This window comes from Sarcophilus harrisii, chromosome 1 (genome assembly GCF_902635505.1).
Source record: "Sarcophilus harrisii chromosome 1, mSarHar1.11, whole genome shotgun sequence".
NCBI lineage: Eukaryota > Metazoa > Chordata > Mammalia > Dasyuromorphia > Dasyuridae > Sarcophilus > Sarcophilus harrisii.
In genome coordinates, this window is record NC_045426.1 from 498,108,279 (window position 1) to 498,127,174 (window position 18,896).

The 18,896-nt window shown below is 36.2% G+C and overlaps 1 protein-coding gene across 7 annotated transcripts in view; it reads right to left on the reverse strand.

The window, feature by feature from the left end:
* Window positions 1–18,896, reverse strand: part of DLGAP1 (DLG associated protein 1) — a 1,087,876-nt gene that overhangs the window by 63,306 nt on the left and 1,005,674 nt on the right. For all 7 annotated transcript variants that reach the window (XM_031953084.1, XM_031952966.1, XM_031953020.1 and 4 more), the window contains one exon: window positions 17,224–17,315. In XM_031953084.1, coding sequence (XP_031808944.1) covers window positions 17,224–17,315 — 92 coding nt within the window. The remainder of the gene's footprint in view (window positions 1–17,223; window positions 17,316–18,896) is intronic.

The following is an 18,896-nucleotide window of genomic DNA, read 5'->3' on the forward strand; positions in this document are numbered from 1 at the left end:
TGTCAAAACTCAAGATCCCTCTCTTATTTTAAAGCAAGGAAGTAAAAGGCCACCAACAACTGTGAATGAAAATTCCCTGAAACAAGGCCATTCTTTGTTAGTAGATCAGCTTCCAAATTAAAGTGGGCCAAACAGGAAGAAACACAGGTATAATGCTTAATCATGTCATCCAGGGAAGTGATGCAGTGAAAAGAAAGCTGGTTCTGGAGTAGCAGGACCTTGGTGCCCATCCCAACTCTGCCAGCTGTGCCTACTGGAGAGAATTTGGCAAACTCCCTTCAACCCTTTGGGAATCAATTTCCTGGATTGCAAAATGAGGGATGCAGGATGAAGGTGTCTCTAAATTTCCTTCTGGCTCTATCATCTTATGAAGAACACAATAAAAGTAACACAGAAACAGCAGCAGGAAGAAATTGGATATAGAGGAATTCTTTTTTCATATGTGATTACTATTTTTCCTACTGGTTCATTCTTAAATACTTTCTAATGAGACTTTTGTGCTTATTTCAAATACACTTCATCATCCTACTCCCAGGCTTTTGTTTCAAGAAAAAAAGTAGAATAGAATTTGTGTATACAACTTTCCTCAATTTGAAGGAATTTTAATTCAGGTATTTAATAAGAAGAGGGGAGAGATGAGAAATGACAAATGCCAGGCTTTCGAGTGGCTCAGAGTATGTTGGCAGTCTGCTGTTAATCCCTCCCAGGCAGGTGCTAACATTGTTAAAAACTGATCACTATAGAAACTCTTGCTGGTAGATTCAACAAAGCAACCAGGAACTGAGTAGCCTGCTGAGAAAGAACCCATTCTTTAGCACAGAAACTAGAGGCTTGGTTCATCCCCAGGCTAACTAGGAGATATACTTTATAACTAATGTCACAGGGGCTCACTGTGCTCTGTTTGGGGATGTTTCTAATGCTGAATTAGGTGGTGATTTTGATTTCCTCAAACTATAGCTGCTTTAAAAGGGAGGGAGAAAGGAAGGAGGAAAGAAAAATATGCATGTAGGATATCACTGAATATGCCAAGTTTTAGACTTTTGAAATCTGAAACAAGAAGAATACCACACCCTGAAAACTAGTGTGTACTGCAAGGAACTATTAGGACAAGGTCATGCTATTGAAAACTTGGCAAAGAAAAGAACTGTTTTGTTGATTATAACAACAAGGGTGGGTGCTAGAGCATGGATTGGTGAGGTATATGAAGCTAGATCTGAAGCTTTTATTCTAACAAAGAAGGGGCTTTGACTACTGCAAGCCTTTCAAAGCTTTCTGTTGAAAAGAGACTCTTGAATAATAACCCACATTTCTAGGGCTCTTTCTAGCAACCAGAAAAAGTCAGATGTACAAGTTTTATTAGCCTCCAATTTAATAACTTAAAAAACAGGTTCAGAGGAATCTAAGTTCAACACATTTTTTTTAAGAACTATGATGTCAAGGCATCAGACGTACTCATGGTCACAAAGCTTTTCTGGACTTCATGATCTCCAGAAACTCATCAATATGCAAGAAAAAATCATCTCTGAAACTCTCACTTCCTCAGCATCCTCTATCCCAAGAGCTCCTCCCTTCCTCTGATTGGAGAAAATGGAGGGTAGATATTGAAAATCTCTTCCCTGATTATCTATCACTGGTAAGGGTCAGAACCAGAATTCAAACTAAGATCTATTAGATCTTTTGTACTATTCTCAATTTGGACTTTTTAGCTGTTAACATTCTAACAGCTAACCTAGGTTCTACTGTTGAGAGAAAGTGCATTAGGAACTATATTGTATCACTACTGTATAATGACAATAATGTGGCAACTATAGTCCTTAACATTCCCTAAAAGGGAAAAAAAAGTCCTTCCTTACGGCTTTGCTATTTGTGTTCAATAAACCCTGTCTAGTTGTAAGGACAGTGACATTAATGCTTCCAAAGCAAAGAAGATCCAAGTCAGAGGCTGAGAATGATTAACTTAAGTATTAATGATGAAAGCTCTTAAAAGATTGTTAGGGAGATAAAAGATTACATGGATAAGCTAATATTTTCACCTATATTCACCTAATATATTATTAGGTGAAAACAGACAGTCTTTCCTAGGATCCAATGTAACAGGCAAAAGCCTATTACATATAACCAGCAAGCTTGCTTTCTTCTAATCTTCTTCCCAAAAGAGTAGGATTGTCCTTGGATACTAAATAGTATATAGTCAGACTATCTCTTTATAGCTGTTCTTTTGAAAGTTCATTTTAAATTGATTTTATTCACATATATGTAATGTATGTATGACTCAGAACTGAATTCTTGGGTTATAAAAACCTGGTTCAATGCTTGGGAATTCTCAAAAACCATGCTCTGGCTTTTGGCCCTACTCAAGTTCTCCCTTGGGAACATCAGAATATAGATTGTGTCTTGGGCTCTATAAGAAAGGTAAATATACCTTCAGCTCCAATGTAAGCATTCTGTCTAATAATACATCAAATATATGTTTTATTTTACCAAACAAAAAATGCAGAACAGAAAGGACACTCCCAGACTTATAAACAATCAAAATAATTCTTTCTTTTTTAGTGAGTCTCATCTCCCTTGTGGACTTATACAATTTTCAAGATTTATTGTACTATTTTAAAACTGAAACTCCTTAAAGGGTAACTTGGTTATTGCTAAGAAGCCAACCCTTTTAACTTACAGTACTAACAGAAGACAAAGGCTTGCATTTTTGCTTCCACTTCATGGCTCTTGTTGCTCTCTTGGCTCTGTTTCCATCTTGGTTCAGGAATTTCTTCATTGGCTGTTGCCTCTTTAAAGAGATTCTTAGCTGCTCTTTCACTGCCTCCCCATGGTTGTCATATCTGAGGCTACAGGTTTTCTGCGGTGTTACACAGACCCACCTCATTCTTAGGACCCGAGTTTGCTCTTTGTGTGTATCCCCTTTCCCATGTACATCTCTCAGAAAAAGCCTCTCCAGATTTCTGTTCCCTTTTAAAGGGCAAATCCTAGAGTACAACTGAGATCTATCCTACCTGCAAAAGGATCAATCATTCCTCCCACCTATAATCAATCAGTCAATCAATCAATTACGCTGCCTCTTTGTAGTCCAGAACAAAGATAATCTTCCATTAATCCAATAAGAAGATATCATCAATATCCCAATGGGGATGATATTTACATATTTATATACATATATATAACATATACATATTTTCAATAAAGTTTAACCTTCAAACCCAATTTGAACAGTCTGATTCTGCCCATACATACGCTCTATATCAAAATACAAGAATGTGAAGGGAGTATCACATGGCAGGATTTGTACAATCTAACCCTTTAGGAATGACTCTGGTTCCTTCTGTGCATCTCCATGGAGCAGAACTTATGAAGACATTTTTTGAAGCAACTTTTTTTTTTTTTATTTATAGTCTGCTCTTTTTATATAGAGAACCTAGTACTTCACTTAGATCCCTAGTTAAGAGCCAATTTGTATAGGTACATATTGTCCTACTCTTGTGTTTTATCACAGTATGGGGCTGGCCTTGGGTTCTTAATGGTTATGTCAATGCAGAACAAGCTCTATCATACTGGAAAGGCTTTGAATACATTGCTTAGATCAAAGGACCTAAGTTCAGAGAGACTCATCACTATAAGGCTGGTCAATTTTTTTTTTAGAAGACGATCTGCTATGATTGCTTAGAAAAGTCACCTTTTACTTAAGCTTAAAAGGAGAGGCTGCCTAAGTGGAGAGAATATTCAAGCAGATGAAATGTGTTTTCACACTCTAGGTTAAAAGAAAAAAATGAAGTTTTCCTGAAAATAATAAATAGGGCTTCAAAAGGGAAAAGTGGTAGAGAGAAAATGCCGTTTGTCAGGAGTTAGAGAGTAGAATATGATAATTCAGAGGAGGGAGACAAGAAAAAGGATGACTATGTGCTTGGAATTTAAAAAAAAAATAAATGTGAGGCTGAAGGAAGGAGAGGTGGATGCTATGAGGAAGCAGCTGCTTGTCCTCCCAGGAATGATAATGTAAAGTCCCAGAAACTACCAGATAAGAGACTGTCCTGGGACAGATTAGAAAAAAAGAAAAGTTGTAGTGATTGGTTACTCCCTGATCAGAGGTCCTGAGGCAGATATTTGTCAACCTGATAATAATAGAGAGATCAGTTGTCTTCCCAGGGGAATATATCTAAAACATAATAGAAAATATTGCTAAAGATTACTAAATTTTGGGCAAGACATTGAAGACTATAGAGGCACAGACTGTGTTTTACTCACTCTTGACCACTAAAGGCAAGGCGTACAGAAGAGAAAAATATATTTGGAAAGTGAACAGCTGACTAAGAACTTGGATACACTAGAGAGTAGCAACAGTGAAGGAGGAATAACAGTTAGGATACCCAGAAATTCACAGGAGACAATATATTTTCTGAGGAAAAAAAATCAGTAATGTAACCCATGGCCATATGCAAAGTGCTAAAGTTTAAACAAGAAGCAATAAGAATGAGAGATCTCAAAGTAAGGAGGATATCCAATCACATGGCTGTTGTTGAGGTGTGGAGGGAGGAAATCTTTGCCTGGAATAAATCTCAGAACTAGGAAAAAGATTCATAGTAGAGAGAGCATTTGGGCAAAGATTAACAATTTGAGAAGCTGAATTGATTTTGACATTGGAATAATCTACAGACCACCTGGACAAAAAGAAGTAACAGATGAGTAATTTGGGAATTCATTTTCCCAGTGGGAAATCACGGGGAAGTTAATCATAGAGGCATGGTATAATAGTAACAGGAAAATTCAATTATACAGTCATCTGCTGGAGCTTTTTCTCTGATAAAGCTGAGTACCCAATATTTTCATGACTTCCATAATCACAATATAATCCTTTCAAAGGTGGAAGAACCAACAAGTAATAAATATATACTGATCTGAAAAAACTAACTACTGAATGGAAATAATAAGAAGGAGGAATGGAAGAGAATAAGCATTTATAAAGTGCCTACTAAGAGCAAGGCACTGTGCTAAGCACTTTATAATACTGTGAAAAAGTGACCACTGCCTTTGATAATCTGTGCAAGAAGGAAGAAAATCCAAGCATGGATTGTTATGCAGCTAAGATTTAGGGAAAATAGATTTCATGAGTGTGGATCACAACATAGCATTTCCACTTTTTCTGTTATTGTTTGCTTCCATTTTTGTTTTCCTTCTCAGGTTTTTTTTTTTTTTACCTTCTTTTTAGATCTGATCTTTCTTGTACAGAAAGATAACTGTATAAATATGTAGACATATATTGTATTTAACATATTTTACATGTATGGGACTACCTGCCATCTAGGGAAGGGAGTGGGGGGAAGGAAAGAAAAGTTGGAACAAAAGGTTTGGTAACTGTCAATGCTGTAAAATTACCCATGCATATAACTTGTAAATAAAAAGCTACTAAAAAAAGAAAAGAAAAGAAAAGAAAAACTACCCATGAATGATTGTAGAAAGGCCTGGAGAGACTTACATGAACTGATGCTGAGTGAAATGAGCAGGACCAGGAGATCATTATACACTTCAACAACAAGACTATATGATGATCAATTCTGATGGACCTGGCCCTCTTCAACAATGAGATGAACCAAATCAGTTCCAATAGAGCAATAATGAATTGAACCAGCTACACCCAGCAAAAGAACTCTGGGAAATGAGTATGAACCACTACATAGAATTCCCAATCTCTCTATTTTTGTCCATCTGCACTTTTGATTTCCTTCACAGGCTAATTGTACAACATTTCAGAGTCTGATTCTTTTTGTACAGCAAAATAACTGATTGGACATATACATATATATTGTATTTAACATATACTTTAACATATTTAACATGTATTGGTCAACTGCCATCTGGGGGAAGGGGTGGGGGGAAGGAGGAGAAAAGTTGGAACAAAAGGTTGGTAATTGTCAATGCTGTAAAATTACCCATGCATATAACTTGTAAATAAAAAGCTATTAAAAAAAAAAAAAAGAAAAGAAAAGAAAAGAAAAACTACCCATGCATGACTGCAGAAAGGCCTGGAGAGACTTACATGAACTGATGCTGAGTGAAATGAGCAGGACCAGGAGATCATTATACACTTCAACAACAAGACTATATGATGATCAATTCTGATGGACCTGGCCCTCTTCAACAATGAGATGAACCAAATCAGTTCCAATAGAGCAATAATGAATTGAACCAGCTACACCCAGCAAAAGAACTCTGGGAAATGAGTATGAACCACTACATAGAATTCCCAATCCCTCTATTTTTGTCCATCTGCACTTTTGATTTCCTTCACAGGCTAATTGTACAACATTTCAGAGTCTGATTCTTTTTGTACAGCAAAATAACTGATTGGACATATACATATATATTGTATTTAACATATACTTTAACATATTTAACATGTATTAGTCAACTGCCATCTGGGGGAAGGGGTGGGGGGAAGGAGGAGAAAAGTTGGAACAAAAGGTTGGCAATTGTCAGTGCTGAAAAATTACCCATGCATATATCTTGTAAATAAAAAGCTATAAAAAAGAAAAATTATGCATGCATATGTTTTGTAAATAAAAAGCTATAATAATAATAAAAGAAAATAGGTTTCAGAAGGTTCAGAAAATCTAGGTGTGATTCTATGGTGTAAAATTCTGCAGGGTAAGTCAGTCCATATGTGATAGGAAACTCGAATGACTCAAAGAAAAACAATTAAATGGGAAGGAAAAATAATTGTTATAAGAAACAGACCTAATACATAAGAACTCACTAACCAACTTAGAATTTAATAAATTATGTACAGAATATGAACGCAAGGGTAAGTAACAGAGAATGTAATATAATATGGTCTTATAAGAAGAATATCATTATCATTAAAATTCAGCAAAAATTCAGAAAGCCCTGGAGCACTTGCATGAATGCATGAACTGATGCTAAGTGAAGTGAGTAGAACCAAAAGAACACTGTACATATCAACATCAATATTATATGTGATCAATTCTGATGGAAGCAGCTCTTTTCAACAATGAGGTGATTCATGCCAATTCCAATAGACTTGTGATGGAGAGAACCATCTGCACCCAGAGAAAGGTTTGTGGGGACTGAATGTGGATCACAACAAAGTATTTTCACCTTTTTTGTTGTTGTTTGCTTGCTTTTATTTTCTTTTTTTCATTTTTTTCTTTTTGATCTAATTTTTCTTGTGCAGCAGGATAAGGATGGAAATATGTATAGAATTGCACATGTTTAGCATATATTGGATTGCTTGCTTTCTAGGGGAGAGAGTAGGGGGAAGGAGGAGAGAAAAAATTTGGAACACAAGGTTTTGCAGGGGTGAACATTGAAAACTATCTTTACATATACTTTGTAAATAAAAAAACTATAATTAAAAAAATAAAAATTAAATTAAATTAAATTAAATTGCTCAAAAAAAATTCAGCATGAGCTGAGACTGGTAGGGAAGCTAGAGCCAATAAATGAATAAATAAATAGAAGACTTTAAAAGTAATATTGGAAAGAAAGAGAGGGGATAAGAGAAGGAATAGAGCAGCTTTTGGGAGTGGATGTGATGATAACTGACAAGAAAAAGGTCAGGCTATTGGAATCTTATTTTGCTTGTTCTCTCAGTTGAGAATGACCTTTGCCCTGGAAATTACAGAACAAAAATGACCAACAGGAAGTTCATCCCCAAGATAAGTAATGAGGCAGTAAGACAGCATCTAGTTGCTTTTAATGAATTCAGGTCACCTGGTCAGAATGAACTATATCCTTGGCAATTAAAAGAATTCGAAGAGGTGATCAATGAGCCCTTGTCAGGAATATGGGAAAAGTTCTGGAAAGCAGGAAAAATATGATAGGACTGGAGGAAGGCAAACACAGCAATTTTCATAAAAAGGGAAAAGAACAAAATCTGGGCATTAAATACCAAGGAGTATGACTTCAGTTCCTGGGAAAATTCTAACCTAGATCACTAATGGTCAATGAACATTTAAGAAAAGAAAGCAATTGATCACGAAGCTTAATCAAAAATAAATCACTTCAGGCAAACCATCCTTCCTTTTTTGAGGGTGTCACTAAACTTGCAGATGAGAAGAATGTGCTAGATAAAGTTGTCCTAGACTTTCAGTCAGCACGTGATAAATAACTCCTACATCCTTTGGGGAAAGGTGGAAAGATGTGGCCTACAAGATACTATAATGAGATGGATTGTGACCCATTTGAATGGCTGGGCTCAAAAAGCAGTTAAAGGCTCAATATTCAGTTAGCAGGGAGTTTCTAGCAGACTGCCCTGGTGCTCTATGCTTGGTCTTGAGTGAGTGTCCATTCATCACTTAGAGAAAGATATAATGGCTTCCTCACCAACTTTACTACAGTATATGAGCTCTTAGACTTTGGAGCTCCTGTTTCTGACTTGATGTTTAATGATTGTTTATAAATGTACCTACTGATGCTGCTGGAGCGGGGTGGCGGGAGCATGTTGGGTATTAAAAATAAGATGAAAAATGTACACGGTCCAAACTCTCAGAGATCTTATGGTCTGATAAAGGCAAAGCAACTCATATACAAATATGCTACAAAAAGAGAAGGAAAAAGAGGAAGAGGAGGAGGTAGGGATAATTACTACCATGGAGTACAGAACTCTTATGGCACACTCACACTAAGACGGCTACCTGTTGGGCTACTTCCCTCCCTCTTTTGTTGGTTTGTTGACCTAACTTAGTGTGTATTTGTATGTGAGTTTCTTTGCCCTTATTAGATAATAAGATCTCTGAGAGTTTAGACTGTGTACATTTTAAAATATTTTAAGTGCCTACTGGATACCAAGTCAGAAACAGGAGATCCAAAGACAAAGGCAGAAACAAGAACTTAAACAAACAAAACTCTTAAGGAGTTTATGTTGAATTTTAGATAATAATTATTGATTGAATGAATGAGAGGAACAAGGAAGTGGAAACCTCTAGGAGACAGTCTTAGAGCTTACAGTATACTTATAGTAAAGTTGGTAAGAGGATGAAAACAGAAAGTTTGGAAATCAGAAAAATCCAGTTTTTCCCAGAGCCACGGGCCCAAGAAAACATGCAAAATATCTATTCTGGACTTATGTAAGATGTTTGGTGAAAAGTGAATGTTTCTTCTAAAAGCAGCTATCTTGTTTCTGAACTTTCCCACATACATTTGCTATATCAATGGCACAATTTCATTGTGACAGCAAAAATAGAACCCTTTAGAAGTTGCACCCCCATTGTCCTTTCCAGGGAGGGTAGCCTAGGAGAAAAGAGCCCAATAGAGCCCAACTTTTCATGGTATTCAAGAGTATCATGGCTACATGTATATTTTCTAAGAATTGAATTTCATTTCTCCAGCTTTTTCTTTCTAGCCAGCCAGTTAGTTTACCAGTGTTGAATTTTTTTTTAACGTGGTATTCTGTTCCCAATACTTAATAGAATTTCTCTTTATTTGGTTTAGAATTAGGAAGAATGCCCTCTGTTTACAAGGTTAGGCCTTTAGTAGATAAAGATTTAAGTAGCTTTGCCTATATTTGTTTCAGTTCCCAAAATGTACAAGCTTCAAAAAGAGATAATGAGTACCTCTGTGGCTAATTGACAAATTCTTGTTGTTAATAAATGTTTGAATGCTATCTTTTATCTTTAAGTTGATTTGGGGAGGTGTTTGATGGACAGCTATTTGACATACTGGGCAAAAATTATAGTCCTGTCCACTTTACCATCAGGCAATTAAAAACACAAACAAACAAACCAAAACCCAAACCTTACAATAGCTATTAAGTAAGGCCAAAATAGCTAACATCTGTTGACTTGGATAGACAAAGCTCACAACTGATTGAGTATTGCATAGGTCTCTCAATTTACCTGCCCTCACCAAAGTAAAATAGGAAATCCCCACTGAGTGTATTTTAAGATAATAGATTAGTTATGTTTGTCTAGGAGTAAAACAGACATCAATACCAGTTTCAAGGTGTTCATTTATCCAAGACTGATTAACTAAGTAGAGAAGAGTCAAAATAACTCTTTGAAGGACCTTGTTTTTATAGTTTTATAGTTATGAGGAATTCAGCAATGAGGAAAAACTTCTACAAAGTTACTCTTTTTCTAATATCTAAGTGACCTTTTAATTATACAACAAAAATACTTATTAGAAGCTTTTTTATTTTTGTTAAATAATAAGCAAAAATAATGCAATATTGAGCAGTCTTCTAGGCAGATGGGCCAGCCCCATCCCATTAATTCTTTAAAAATTGCTTCTACTAGTAATGTGTTATGCTGATAGCAGTAGAAATATATATGAAGGCTGGTTACGTTTGCCTTAACTATAAAAAGCATGGTTGTGCAGCCAGTTTCCTCAACTTTTGACTTCAGAGATGTTCCCTGGTGGGAAGGAATTATTTCAGAAAGAAAACTTAAGATGACATTGCAGACATGAAAAATAATGAGATTTCCTCCTGCAGAATCTATTATGCCTTGAGGTATTTCATATTTCAAAGCATTTCCCTAAACACTGAATTAAAGAAACATGGGTAAGAATAAATGGCTGAGAAGACCTGGGATAAAAAATGTTGTCTGCCTCCAGAAAGAAAACAGTTGAACTCTTTGAGTGCAGATTGAAGGATACATTTTTTATTTTCTCTGGTTTTTTTTTTTTTCTTTGTGCTTTCTTTTGCAACATGGCTAATATGGAAATAAATGTTTTGTATAATCTCACACATATAAAATCAATATCAAATTATTTGCTTTCTTAAGGAAGGAGGAGAGTTGGAGAGAGGAAGAGAATTTGGAACTCAAAATGTTAAAAAAAAAGTTTAATTTTTTTGCATGTAATTGGGAAATGTTTAATGAAATAAATTATATATAATATAAAATTAAATTATACATAGCTGCATTGTATGTATACATATATAGTACATATGCATGTGTATGATATATATATATATATACATTTATATCTATACATGCATATATGCACTGTGTACATCCACATACATATATATAGATGTATATATGCATATACAGACATATATACACATACATATGACTGGTTTAGACAATAATCTAAATTTACTTTAAAATGTTCTAGCCCAGTGGTCCCTAAATTCTTTTCTGACTTGTCACATAACACATAAATTTTTGAGCACACATTCCCAGTGTCTATATATTATTTATAAATAATTCAGTTGTGTTCCTAGAGGCAGTGTGTAGCATAGTAAATAGAGAGCTGGCCTTGGAGTCAGGGAGACTCGGATTCAAGGATGATCTCTGAAACAAAGCAACTTCCTAAAACTTTTAAATTTCAAAGAAGGTGGCAATCTGCTTGAAGAGACTTACCTACCAAGTCTCTCTACTAATGTAATCCCAGGTCCAATCTTTATCACCATAGATGTGTGCTGCTGAACTAATAAGTACATTACAAAACATACACTAAAATAAAATTTTAGATGACATAAAGATAAAACAAAATAAAATTTTTTTTATCAACAGTAAATTATTTTAGTGAGAGCAATATGATTAAGCTGCTTCACTGTTTTTCAAAATTTTGAAATATAGCAGTACTTTTATAGGAACTTCTAAATTTCCTCAAAGAAAGAGCCAGATCTCCACTGTCAGCCTCTCACAGTAGTAAGCTTATTTTTTTCCTCTTCAGGATAGCTATTGTGGTCATTAGGTCTGCCTCTTTGTGACCCTCTGGACCTCAGCATATCAATACTGTCCATGGGTTTTTTTGGCAAAAATACTGGAGTGTTTTGCCATGTCCTTCACCAGTAAAATAAGATAAGCTGAGGTTAAGGGACTTGATTCTACATCATGTCTGAGACTAAATTTGAACTCAGATCTTTCTGACTCTTGGTCTAGTATTCTATCTATCAACCTAGTAGCCTCCTTTGAGAAAGCTGGATGACTTTTAATGAATTAATAAATGACTGAATGGAAATGTAAGACAAATGTGACAAAAGTAAAAACTCTCCCTGCCCTAGATATTTACATTCTAATAAGGAAAACAACACTATAGGGGAATGACCCTATGGTCCATAATATTACCAGGGTGAATTATGGGGAGAGGAGATGGTGAGGGAGGGAGTATATTGCCACATCCCATCCAGGAACAAAGGCAGAGTTTATTTGAACAAAATTCTTGGTTCTAGACCTGGAAAAGGGAGGAGGCAGGTTAGGGGAGGGCTTCTGGCCATCAGACTGTGAACTGAGTAGACAGAAAGGAGGGAGTGAAGTGAACCATGTCTGGGGCTTTCCTGAATTAATATTCCAGGAGACATGATTACCAACCTGAAGGTCTTAGGGCAAAACTTCTTCCAGGATTTGTTCTTTAGTGACATGTCTAGAGAAGAGAGAGAGAGGTCTCTCTTTGTTCTACATATGTGATCATTAGATAATATCTATAACTTGTGATCATTTGACATACAGACCAAATGAGGTCACCTATATCAATCTATATAATAAATAGTAATTAATTGATCATTTAATTTATTAATACTTAATTTCTTTCTTTCTTTTTTTAAACAACAACTTTGTAACAACATTTATAATTTGTTTTCTCCCAAGCGCATCAGGTACCAATCATACCTTTCTCTAGTCACATCCTGTTAATCAGCAGCATCTGATTTACTGTAAACAAATACCAGGGCTAATTAGAACTAGATCTTATCCTTAGCAAGGACTGCACATTGATAGTGAACCTACCTGCTTTCAAAATTTAGGCTATAAAAATTCTAGGCCAGTGAAAAAGGCTGATTAAAAGGAACTTACTTAATTTGTTATAACAACTATTATCTGAAATACAGAGGTGGTTATGCTTCAGTAACTATATTACAATACTGATTTGGGGGTTCAAATCCTCCCTCTGACTCTTGTCTGTGATTCTGGGCAAGTTGCTTAAGCTCCCTCATCAATATCAGTTTCCTCATCAATACTACAAAATGAGTAACAAAGATTAAATGGTTTGTGAGGTCCCTTTCAGGGCTAACTATATAAACTTTTCCTGACGTATTGCTTGATTCTTCATCTTCCTCCTTTATCCCACTGTAGATAAAAAGGCAAACACAATTCTTCAGGCACTTAAAAAAAAATGAAATCATGCAATTGAGCCAATCTTAAAGCTCTCCATCTGTAACATTTTTAGACATATTTGGTAGTTGCTCATATTCTTTTCTTCAGTCACAGAGTTTTGTAGGAACATTGTGATCTTGGGCCACCTTCCCATCTTTCTAGTGATTGGGATCCTGAGATGTCTAAGCTGTTAGATTATTGTTATCTTCCTCTTTTACAGGAGTTTCTAAACTTATCATCAGATCTAGTTCTTCATTCAAATGGTCCTCAAGTGGCTGCTATGGGGGAATGATTTCCTAACAATTCTCTGAAGAGTCTATGGCTTGAGTTAATATCTACCTGCAAACAGTGGATAAGGGCAACATCAGAAATCATATCCCAGATCCCAGGACTGTCCCACCTGTATACTCAGCCATCTTCCATTTTCCTTAGTTTCATCTGAGTGAGCTCTTTAGTGGCTATATCCTGGAATAATTTGGCAGTCACATTTAGGTAGGATGATGAAACAATTCCTGAAGGGCTGAGACCAAGACTCAAAGTCCACATTGATAGCCAAGAGCTGTTTAAAGATAAATTTTAAGTATCTCACTCTTTTTCTTCCAACAGTCAGTCAACAAGCATTTATTAGGTACTTGTTATGTGCTAGGAGGGACAGCTAAAATGAGCTGGAGAAGGAAATGGCAAACCACTCCAGTTTCTTTGCCAAGTAAGCCCCAAATGGGGCCACAAAGAGTCGAACATGACTGAAAAACAACATGTTCCAGGCTCTGTACTAAGGACTAAAGATATAAATTCAAGCAAAAAGAAAAATGGTTCTTCTTTATTTTAATAGGGGAAGGCACTTCATAAAAGAGGAACTGAGAAGTGGAGATAGGATGGGGAGCTAACCCTCTTGGGAAGTGGTCTCAGTCTACAGAAGGACAGTGTTGGTCTGGAACTTTTCCCCAAGATGGAAATTCTAGAAGAACTACCAATGAGAGAAGGAGCCCACAGTACCTGAATGAGGGGGCAACTGAGGCATGTTGTCATAGTTCAGAGAAGAAGAGAGGGCTGGTAGGAACCCTTCTCCAAAATAGTGGTTCTGGAAAGAACTAACCAATGGAAGAAGAGGCTTAGAGAACAATTTAAGGTAACAACTGAGGCACAATGGTGAAATTCAGAAAATTAAACTGTGATGAGTCATCTGCAGAGCTAAATTGGACACTTGGACAATTGGATGAGAAAAGATTAAAAAGTTTAGAATGGTTCCCCTAAGGAATCTGTCCCCCTCTGATTCTCCTTGATTTCCTCTCTTTCTCAATATCTTGATAGTGATCCCAGTTAGGGGCAATCTTTCTTTGGAAATTATTTCTCCATTCCCTCTTCTCTTCTTTGCAGCGTCCTTGAGTATTTCCACATCAGTAAGTTTCTGTATCATTGATCTCCCTTATTTAAAGTCCTTCACAACCTTTCTAGGCTTATGACATATACATTATGGTCTAGCCTGATTGACCTTCTTATCATTCCATACACACAGCAGCCATTCTGCTTCCTTTTGTGCCTTTGTACAGACTGTTCCTCACTTCTGAAATTCGTTCCTCCTTCACTTCTGCCTCTACAAATCCTCAATTTCCCCCAAAGCTTAGCTCAAGCTTTACCTTCTCCACAGTCTTGCTTTCTTTATCCTTCTAACTGCTGGTCCCACATTCCCCTCTTCCCCTTACTTTGTACCTACTTTGTTCATCAAAATTCATGTTATTCCCCTCTCTCTGTCACTAAACACACACACACACACACACACACACACACACACACACACATACACACACACACACACACACACACACACACTCTTCCAGGAAGACAAGGGCTATTTTATTTATGCCATGTATCTCCAAGGCCTTGCAGAATGACCAGTATGCAGCAGGTGTTCATTCTTAGATTGACTGTCACTTTTCACCATCCCTGATGGGTCTTATGTGCTAGCTTCCCTGGTCTCAGGAGGAGCCAGGCTGCTCTGGCCTTAGTCCCATCTTCAGGTTTTACCTCCTTGACTGTTCCTGTAGCCTCTACATTGTCATGATCCTGGCCCCAATCTGGCTGCCATCTGCCCTGGACCTTTCACTCAGTTTCCATCTGTCTCCATGGCCACCATTTCCCCTGATGGATCCCATCCAATATACTCCTCTTAAACCAAGGGAGAGCATACTCTAAATTCTATGATCCTGATACTTGCATTACCCACCTCCTTGGTTTGTTGTGAGAAGAAAACTCTGTAAACCTTCAAGTGCTATGTAAATGTGAGTTATTACTTTTCCACTATATAAATAAAACTCTCCCTGTGTTTCATTTTCTTCATTTAGAAAAAGGATTAGCACCTATGGCTCTTTGGTGAGACCTAGTCCTGCAAATAGTCTGAATTTTCCTTTCCATGTAGGGGGAAGCCAGCTGACAAAGTAAAATGGAATGTTTTAGGTGAATTTATGAGGGGCCAGGCAACTGTTCTGCACCCTCCTCCAAGGGTACAGCTGCTTGGTAAATGCCCCAGGCAGCAGAGAAGCAAAAGAGAAGGGAAAAGATTACAACTATTTCCTAGTTCTTATTTTAGGAGAGATTTTCTTGGGTAGCATATGTCTACATCGTAAGCATGCAGAGGAAACCTTTCCTGCCTCAGCTCCTGGTCCCCAAGCAGACTGATAGGTATCTTTTGATGTACCTATACTAAGAAAATACTCTGGGAAGAAGACAGAGGCTTCTTTCACTTCAACCTTAACAAGACTTACCAGAACACTGAAGTAGGTGAAGAATGAAGTTAAAAATTTGGATGAGAAAGGGTTCCTGTCTCATGGCAGAACTGATAGAAATATGTTACATACATAAAGAGACCCATAAACATTATCCATAAGTGCATAAGAAGGGAGAAAAGAAATTATTATTTGGAGTTGGAATGGGGGTAAGTAAAACTTGATATTAATTGAATCAGAGGAGGCGTCTTAAAGAATATTGCTTTTGATTGAGGCCCAAGAGACAAATAGGAGGACTTCTTAAAAATGGAGAAGGTAGGAAATGTATGAGAAGAAAAGATGGACTGATGAAGCAGGGAGTTTGAGGGATAACAAATGGATAACTAGAGAGCTGCATGGATCCCCACATAATATTTAAAAACAGAAGAAAGCCCCAAGTATGTTGGATGAATTCTTTATAAAAAGGCATGGATGAAAGTTGTTAAGAATTTCTGGCTGATTTGTGACCTGCACATCAGATGGAATATCCACAGTGAGATGATTATGGAGCAATTGAAGCATCAAGATACTAAATATAAAGAGTCTGGGATAGGGGGTAAGAAGAAAAGAAAATAAATATGAAGAAGAATAAAAGAAAGCATTCCAGATATACAGAATAGTGTGAGTAAAGGCATATAGGAAAGATGGCTTAGATTATGTTTGTTGTTGTTGTTGAGCTGTTTCAGTCACATCTAGCTCTTCATGACCTCAATTGAGGTTTTCTTGGCAAAGATACTAGAATGGCTTGCCATTTGCCTCTCAAGCTCATTTTACAGATGAGGAAACTGAGGCAAACAGAATTAAGTGACTTGCCCAGGATCACATAGCTACGTGAGCTATGAACTCATGAAAGCTCATCTTTCTGGTTATATTTAGTGAGGAGCCATTTGACCAATGTATAGAGTATGATATATAAATATATAGATATACATATATATAATAGCATATCTAGAGAGGAGTAGGATGAGAAAAGATTAAAAAATTTAGAATGGTTCCATAATATGGAAAGCACTGAATACCAGAACAAGGAGCTTGAACTTTACTTAAATGGGTAATAAAGAGTTACTGAATAGTTCTGAGAAAAGGAATATGACCAGATTCAAATGGAACAACATGTATGTGTGTACATGTCAGCATAAGTATGTAGCTATTTCAGGAAAAGAGATCTCTTTTCATCATCATCCATCTCAATATAATGGATTCTATTAATGGAGTGGTAGGAATGTCAGCCATCATCACTCCAGATAAGAATTGCTGACTAACTTATTTTATGACCTATAGAACTGGGGAAATTTGCCTGCTTTGCAGATATTAGATAGGGAAAAATATCTTTAAAGGACTAGCTAAATAAAAATGCTAAATAATAAAACTAGTGGATATTTACTTGGATATTTACTCACCATTTCTCCTCTTCCACTTGGACTCCTATGGACTGGAACTTACTAGTTACTTTATTTTCCCCTGCTTTGACTGGTTCATCAACATCATCAACCTAAAGAAAGAATGAGATAAGAGGAGATGCTCGACAAGACTTTTCAAACTTGAAAAAGAATCATTATTATATTTTATCAGAAAAACCTCAAGCATGTATATTAATTGGGTTTGCTTTGTAAATTTCAAAATCTGAGGAACATTGATTGAATCTGAAAGGGTTCTCAGAGATCATCTACTGCTTCACAATAGGAAACTGAGATTCAAAAAGATTATGTGACTTGCCCAAGATAACAGATATAGTAAATCAAAGCTAGGATTGAATTCAGTTTCTCTGATTCCAAATTCAGTTCCCTTTTCCATTGCACCATAATACCTATAGCTTTCTGTTTCAAGATATGGAGAAATCATCACTCTTTTATCTATCCACACAATTCTTCATTCTCCAACTAAATGATAAGTCATTCTGTTTACTCACCAAATTCCAATGAGTCTACTGATAGATGATGATATTTCTTCCATACATTCTTAGTGAATGTGCATTTAAGCCCTCTCCATTAAAGCTGTACCTCCTGATAGGACTGTGACTCTGGATTCCTGAAGACTAGGATAGTAGACAGAAGATAGGCCCTGGCAAGTGCTAATAAACTGAAAAGGATTTGAATTTAGACTATCATTTTTATACTCACATCATTTAATCAAATTGAAAAGCTTATCACCAGAAGGTTAACCATCAAGTAATGATTTTTTTGGCCACATGGATATAGTCTATTAAATTCTAGTTAAGGTTCCTTCTAGCCCTGGATCTATTCTACCAAGACATAGAAATATGTGCTATATATTGGTAAAAAGAATACATCTGGCAATGGAATCATAGATTCTGCAAATGTTGCAGTAGTGGTAGATATCCATTTAAGAATGTATAATTTAAGTTTTTGTGCTGTAGATAGACCTTAGGACTCATGGAATTGTAGGCTTTTATAGACTTTGTGGATCATTTTGATTAGCTTGGGATCTGCCTGGGAAATACAGCTATAGACTACAAAAGACACAAAGCCCAACAAGAGGGAACTATTTATAAACCACTTTTGTCATTAGTGTTGGTAGGAGAAAATCTTTGTAGTCAGGGAGACTTCTTTAGTGGAACTGATTCAGTTTTTAAAAATGTAAACTTCTCAAGTTACCAACTTTTTTTTGCAATAAAAGAATTGCCCTTTAAATATAAATCCAGTGCCACTCAGCAGATATGCAAATGTTGTGACACACACAAACATATATATGAAACTAGCTTATTTTAAAATTGGCAGCATGTGTAAAAGTGACAAAATCATGTCTTCCCAAATTATGGAACAGGAGGGAAAATTAGGATCATTTAAACTACTTAGTTCTCATTTGAGGTATGTCTAATTAAACAAACCTACACAAAAGAGAACTAATTCTGCTTTCTTTATCTTTTAGTCATCAAAATAAAATTTGCAGAGTTTAACTGTTTCACAAGTATTCTCTTGACCACTTTTCCACATTTTTCATGTTTTTAGTCTTCATTTAACATCAGAAAAAAGAAAATTGCTACACACAAAGTAGAACAGAAAAAGATGACTTTATATGAAATCCTACTCTCTATTGCTTATATCCACTTAAA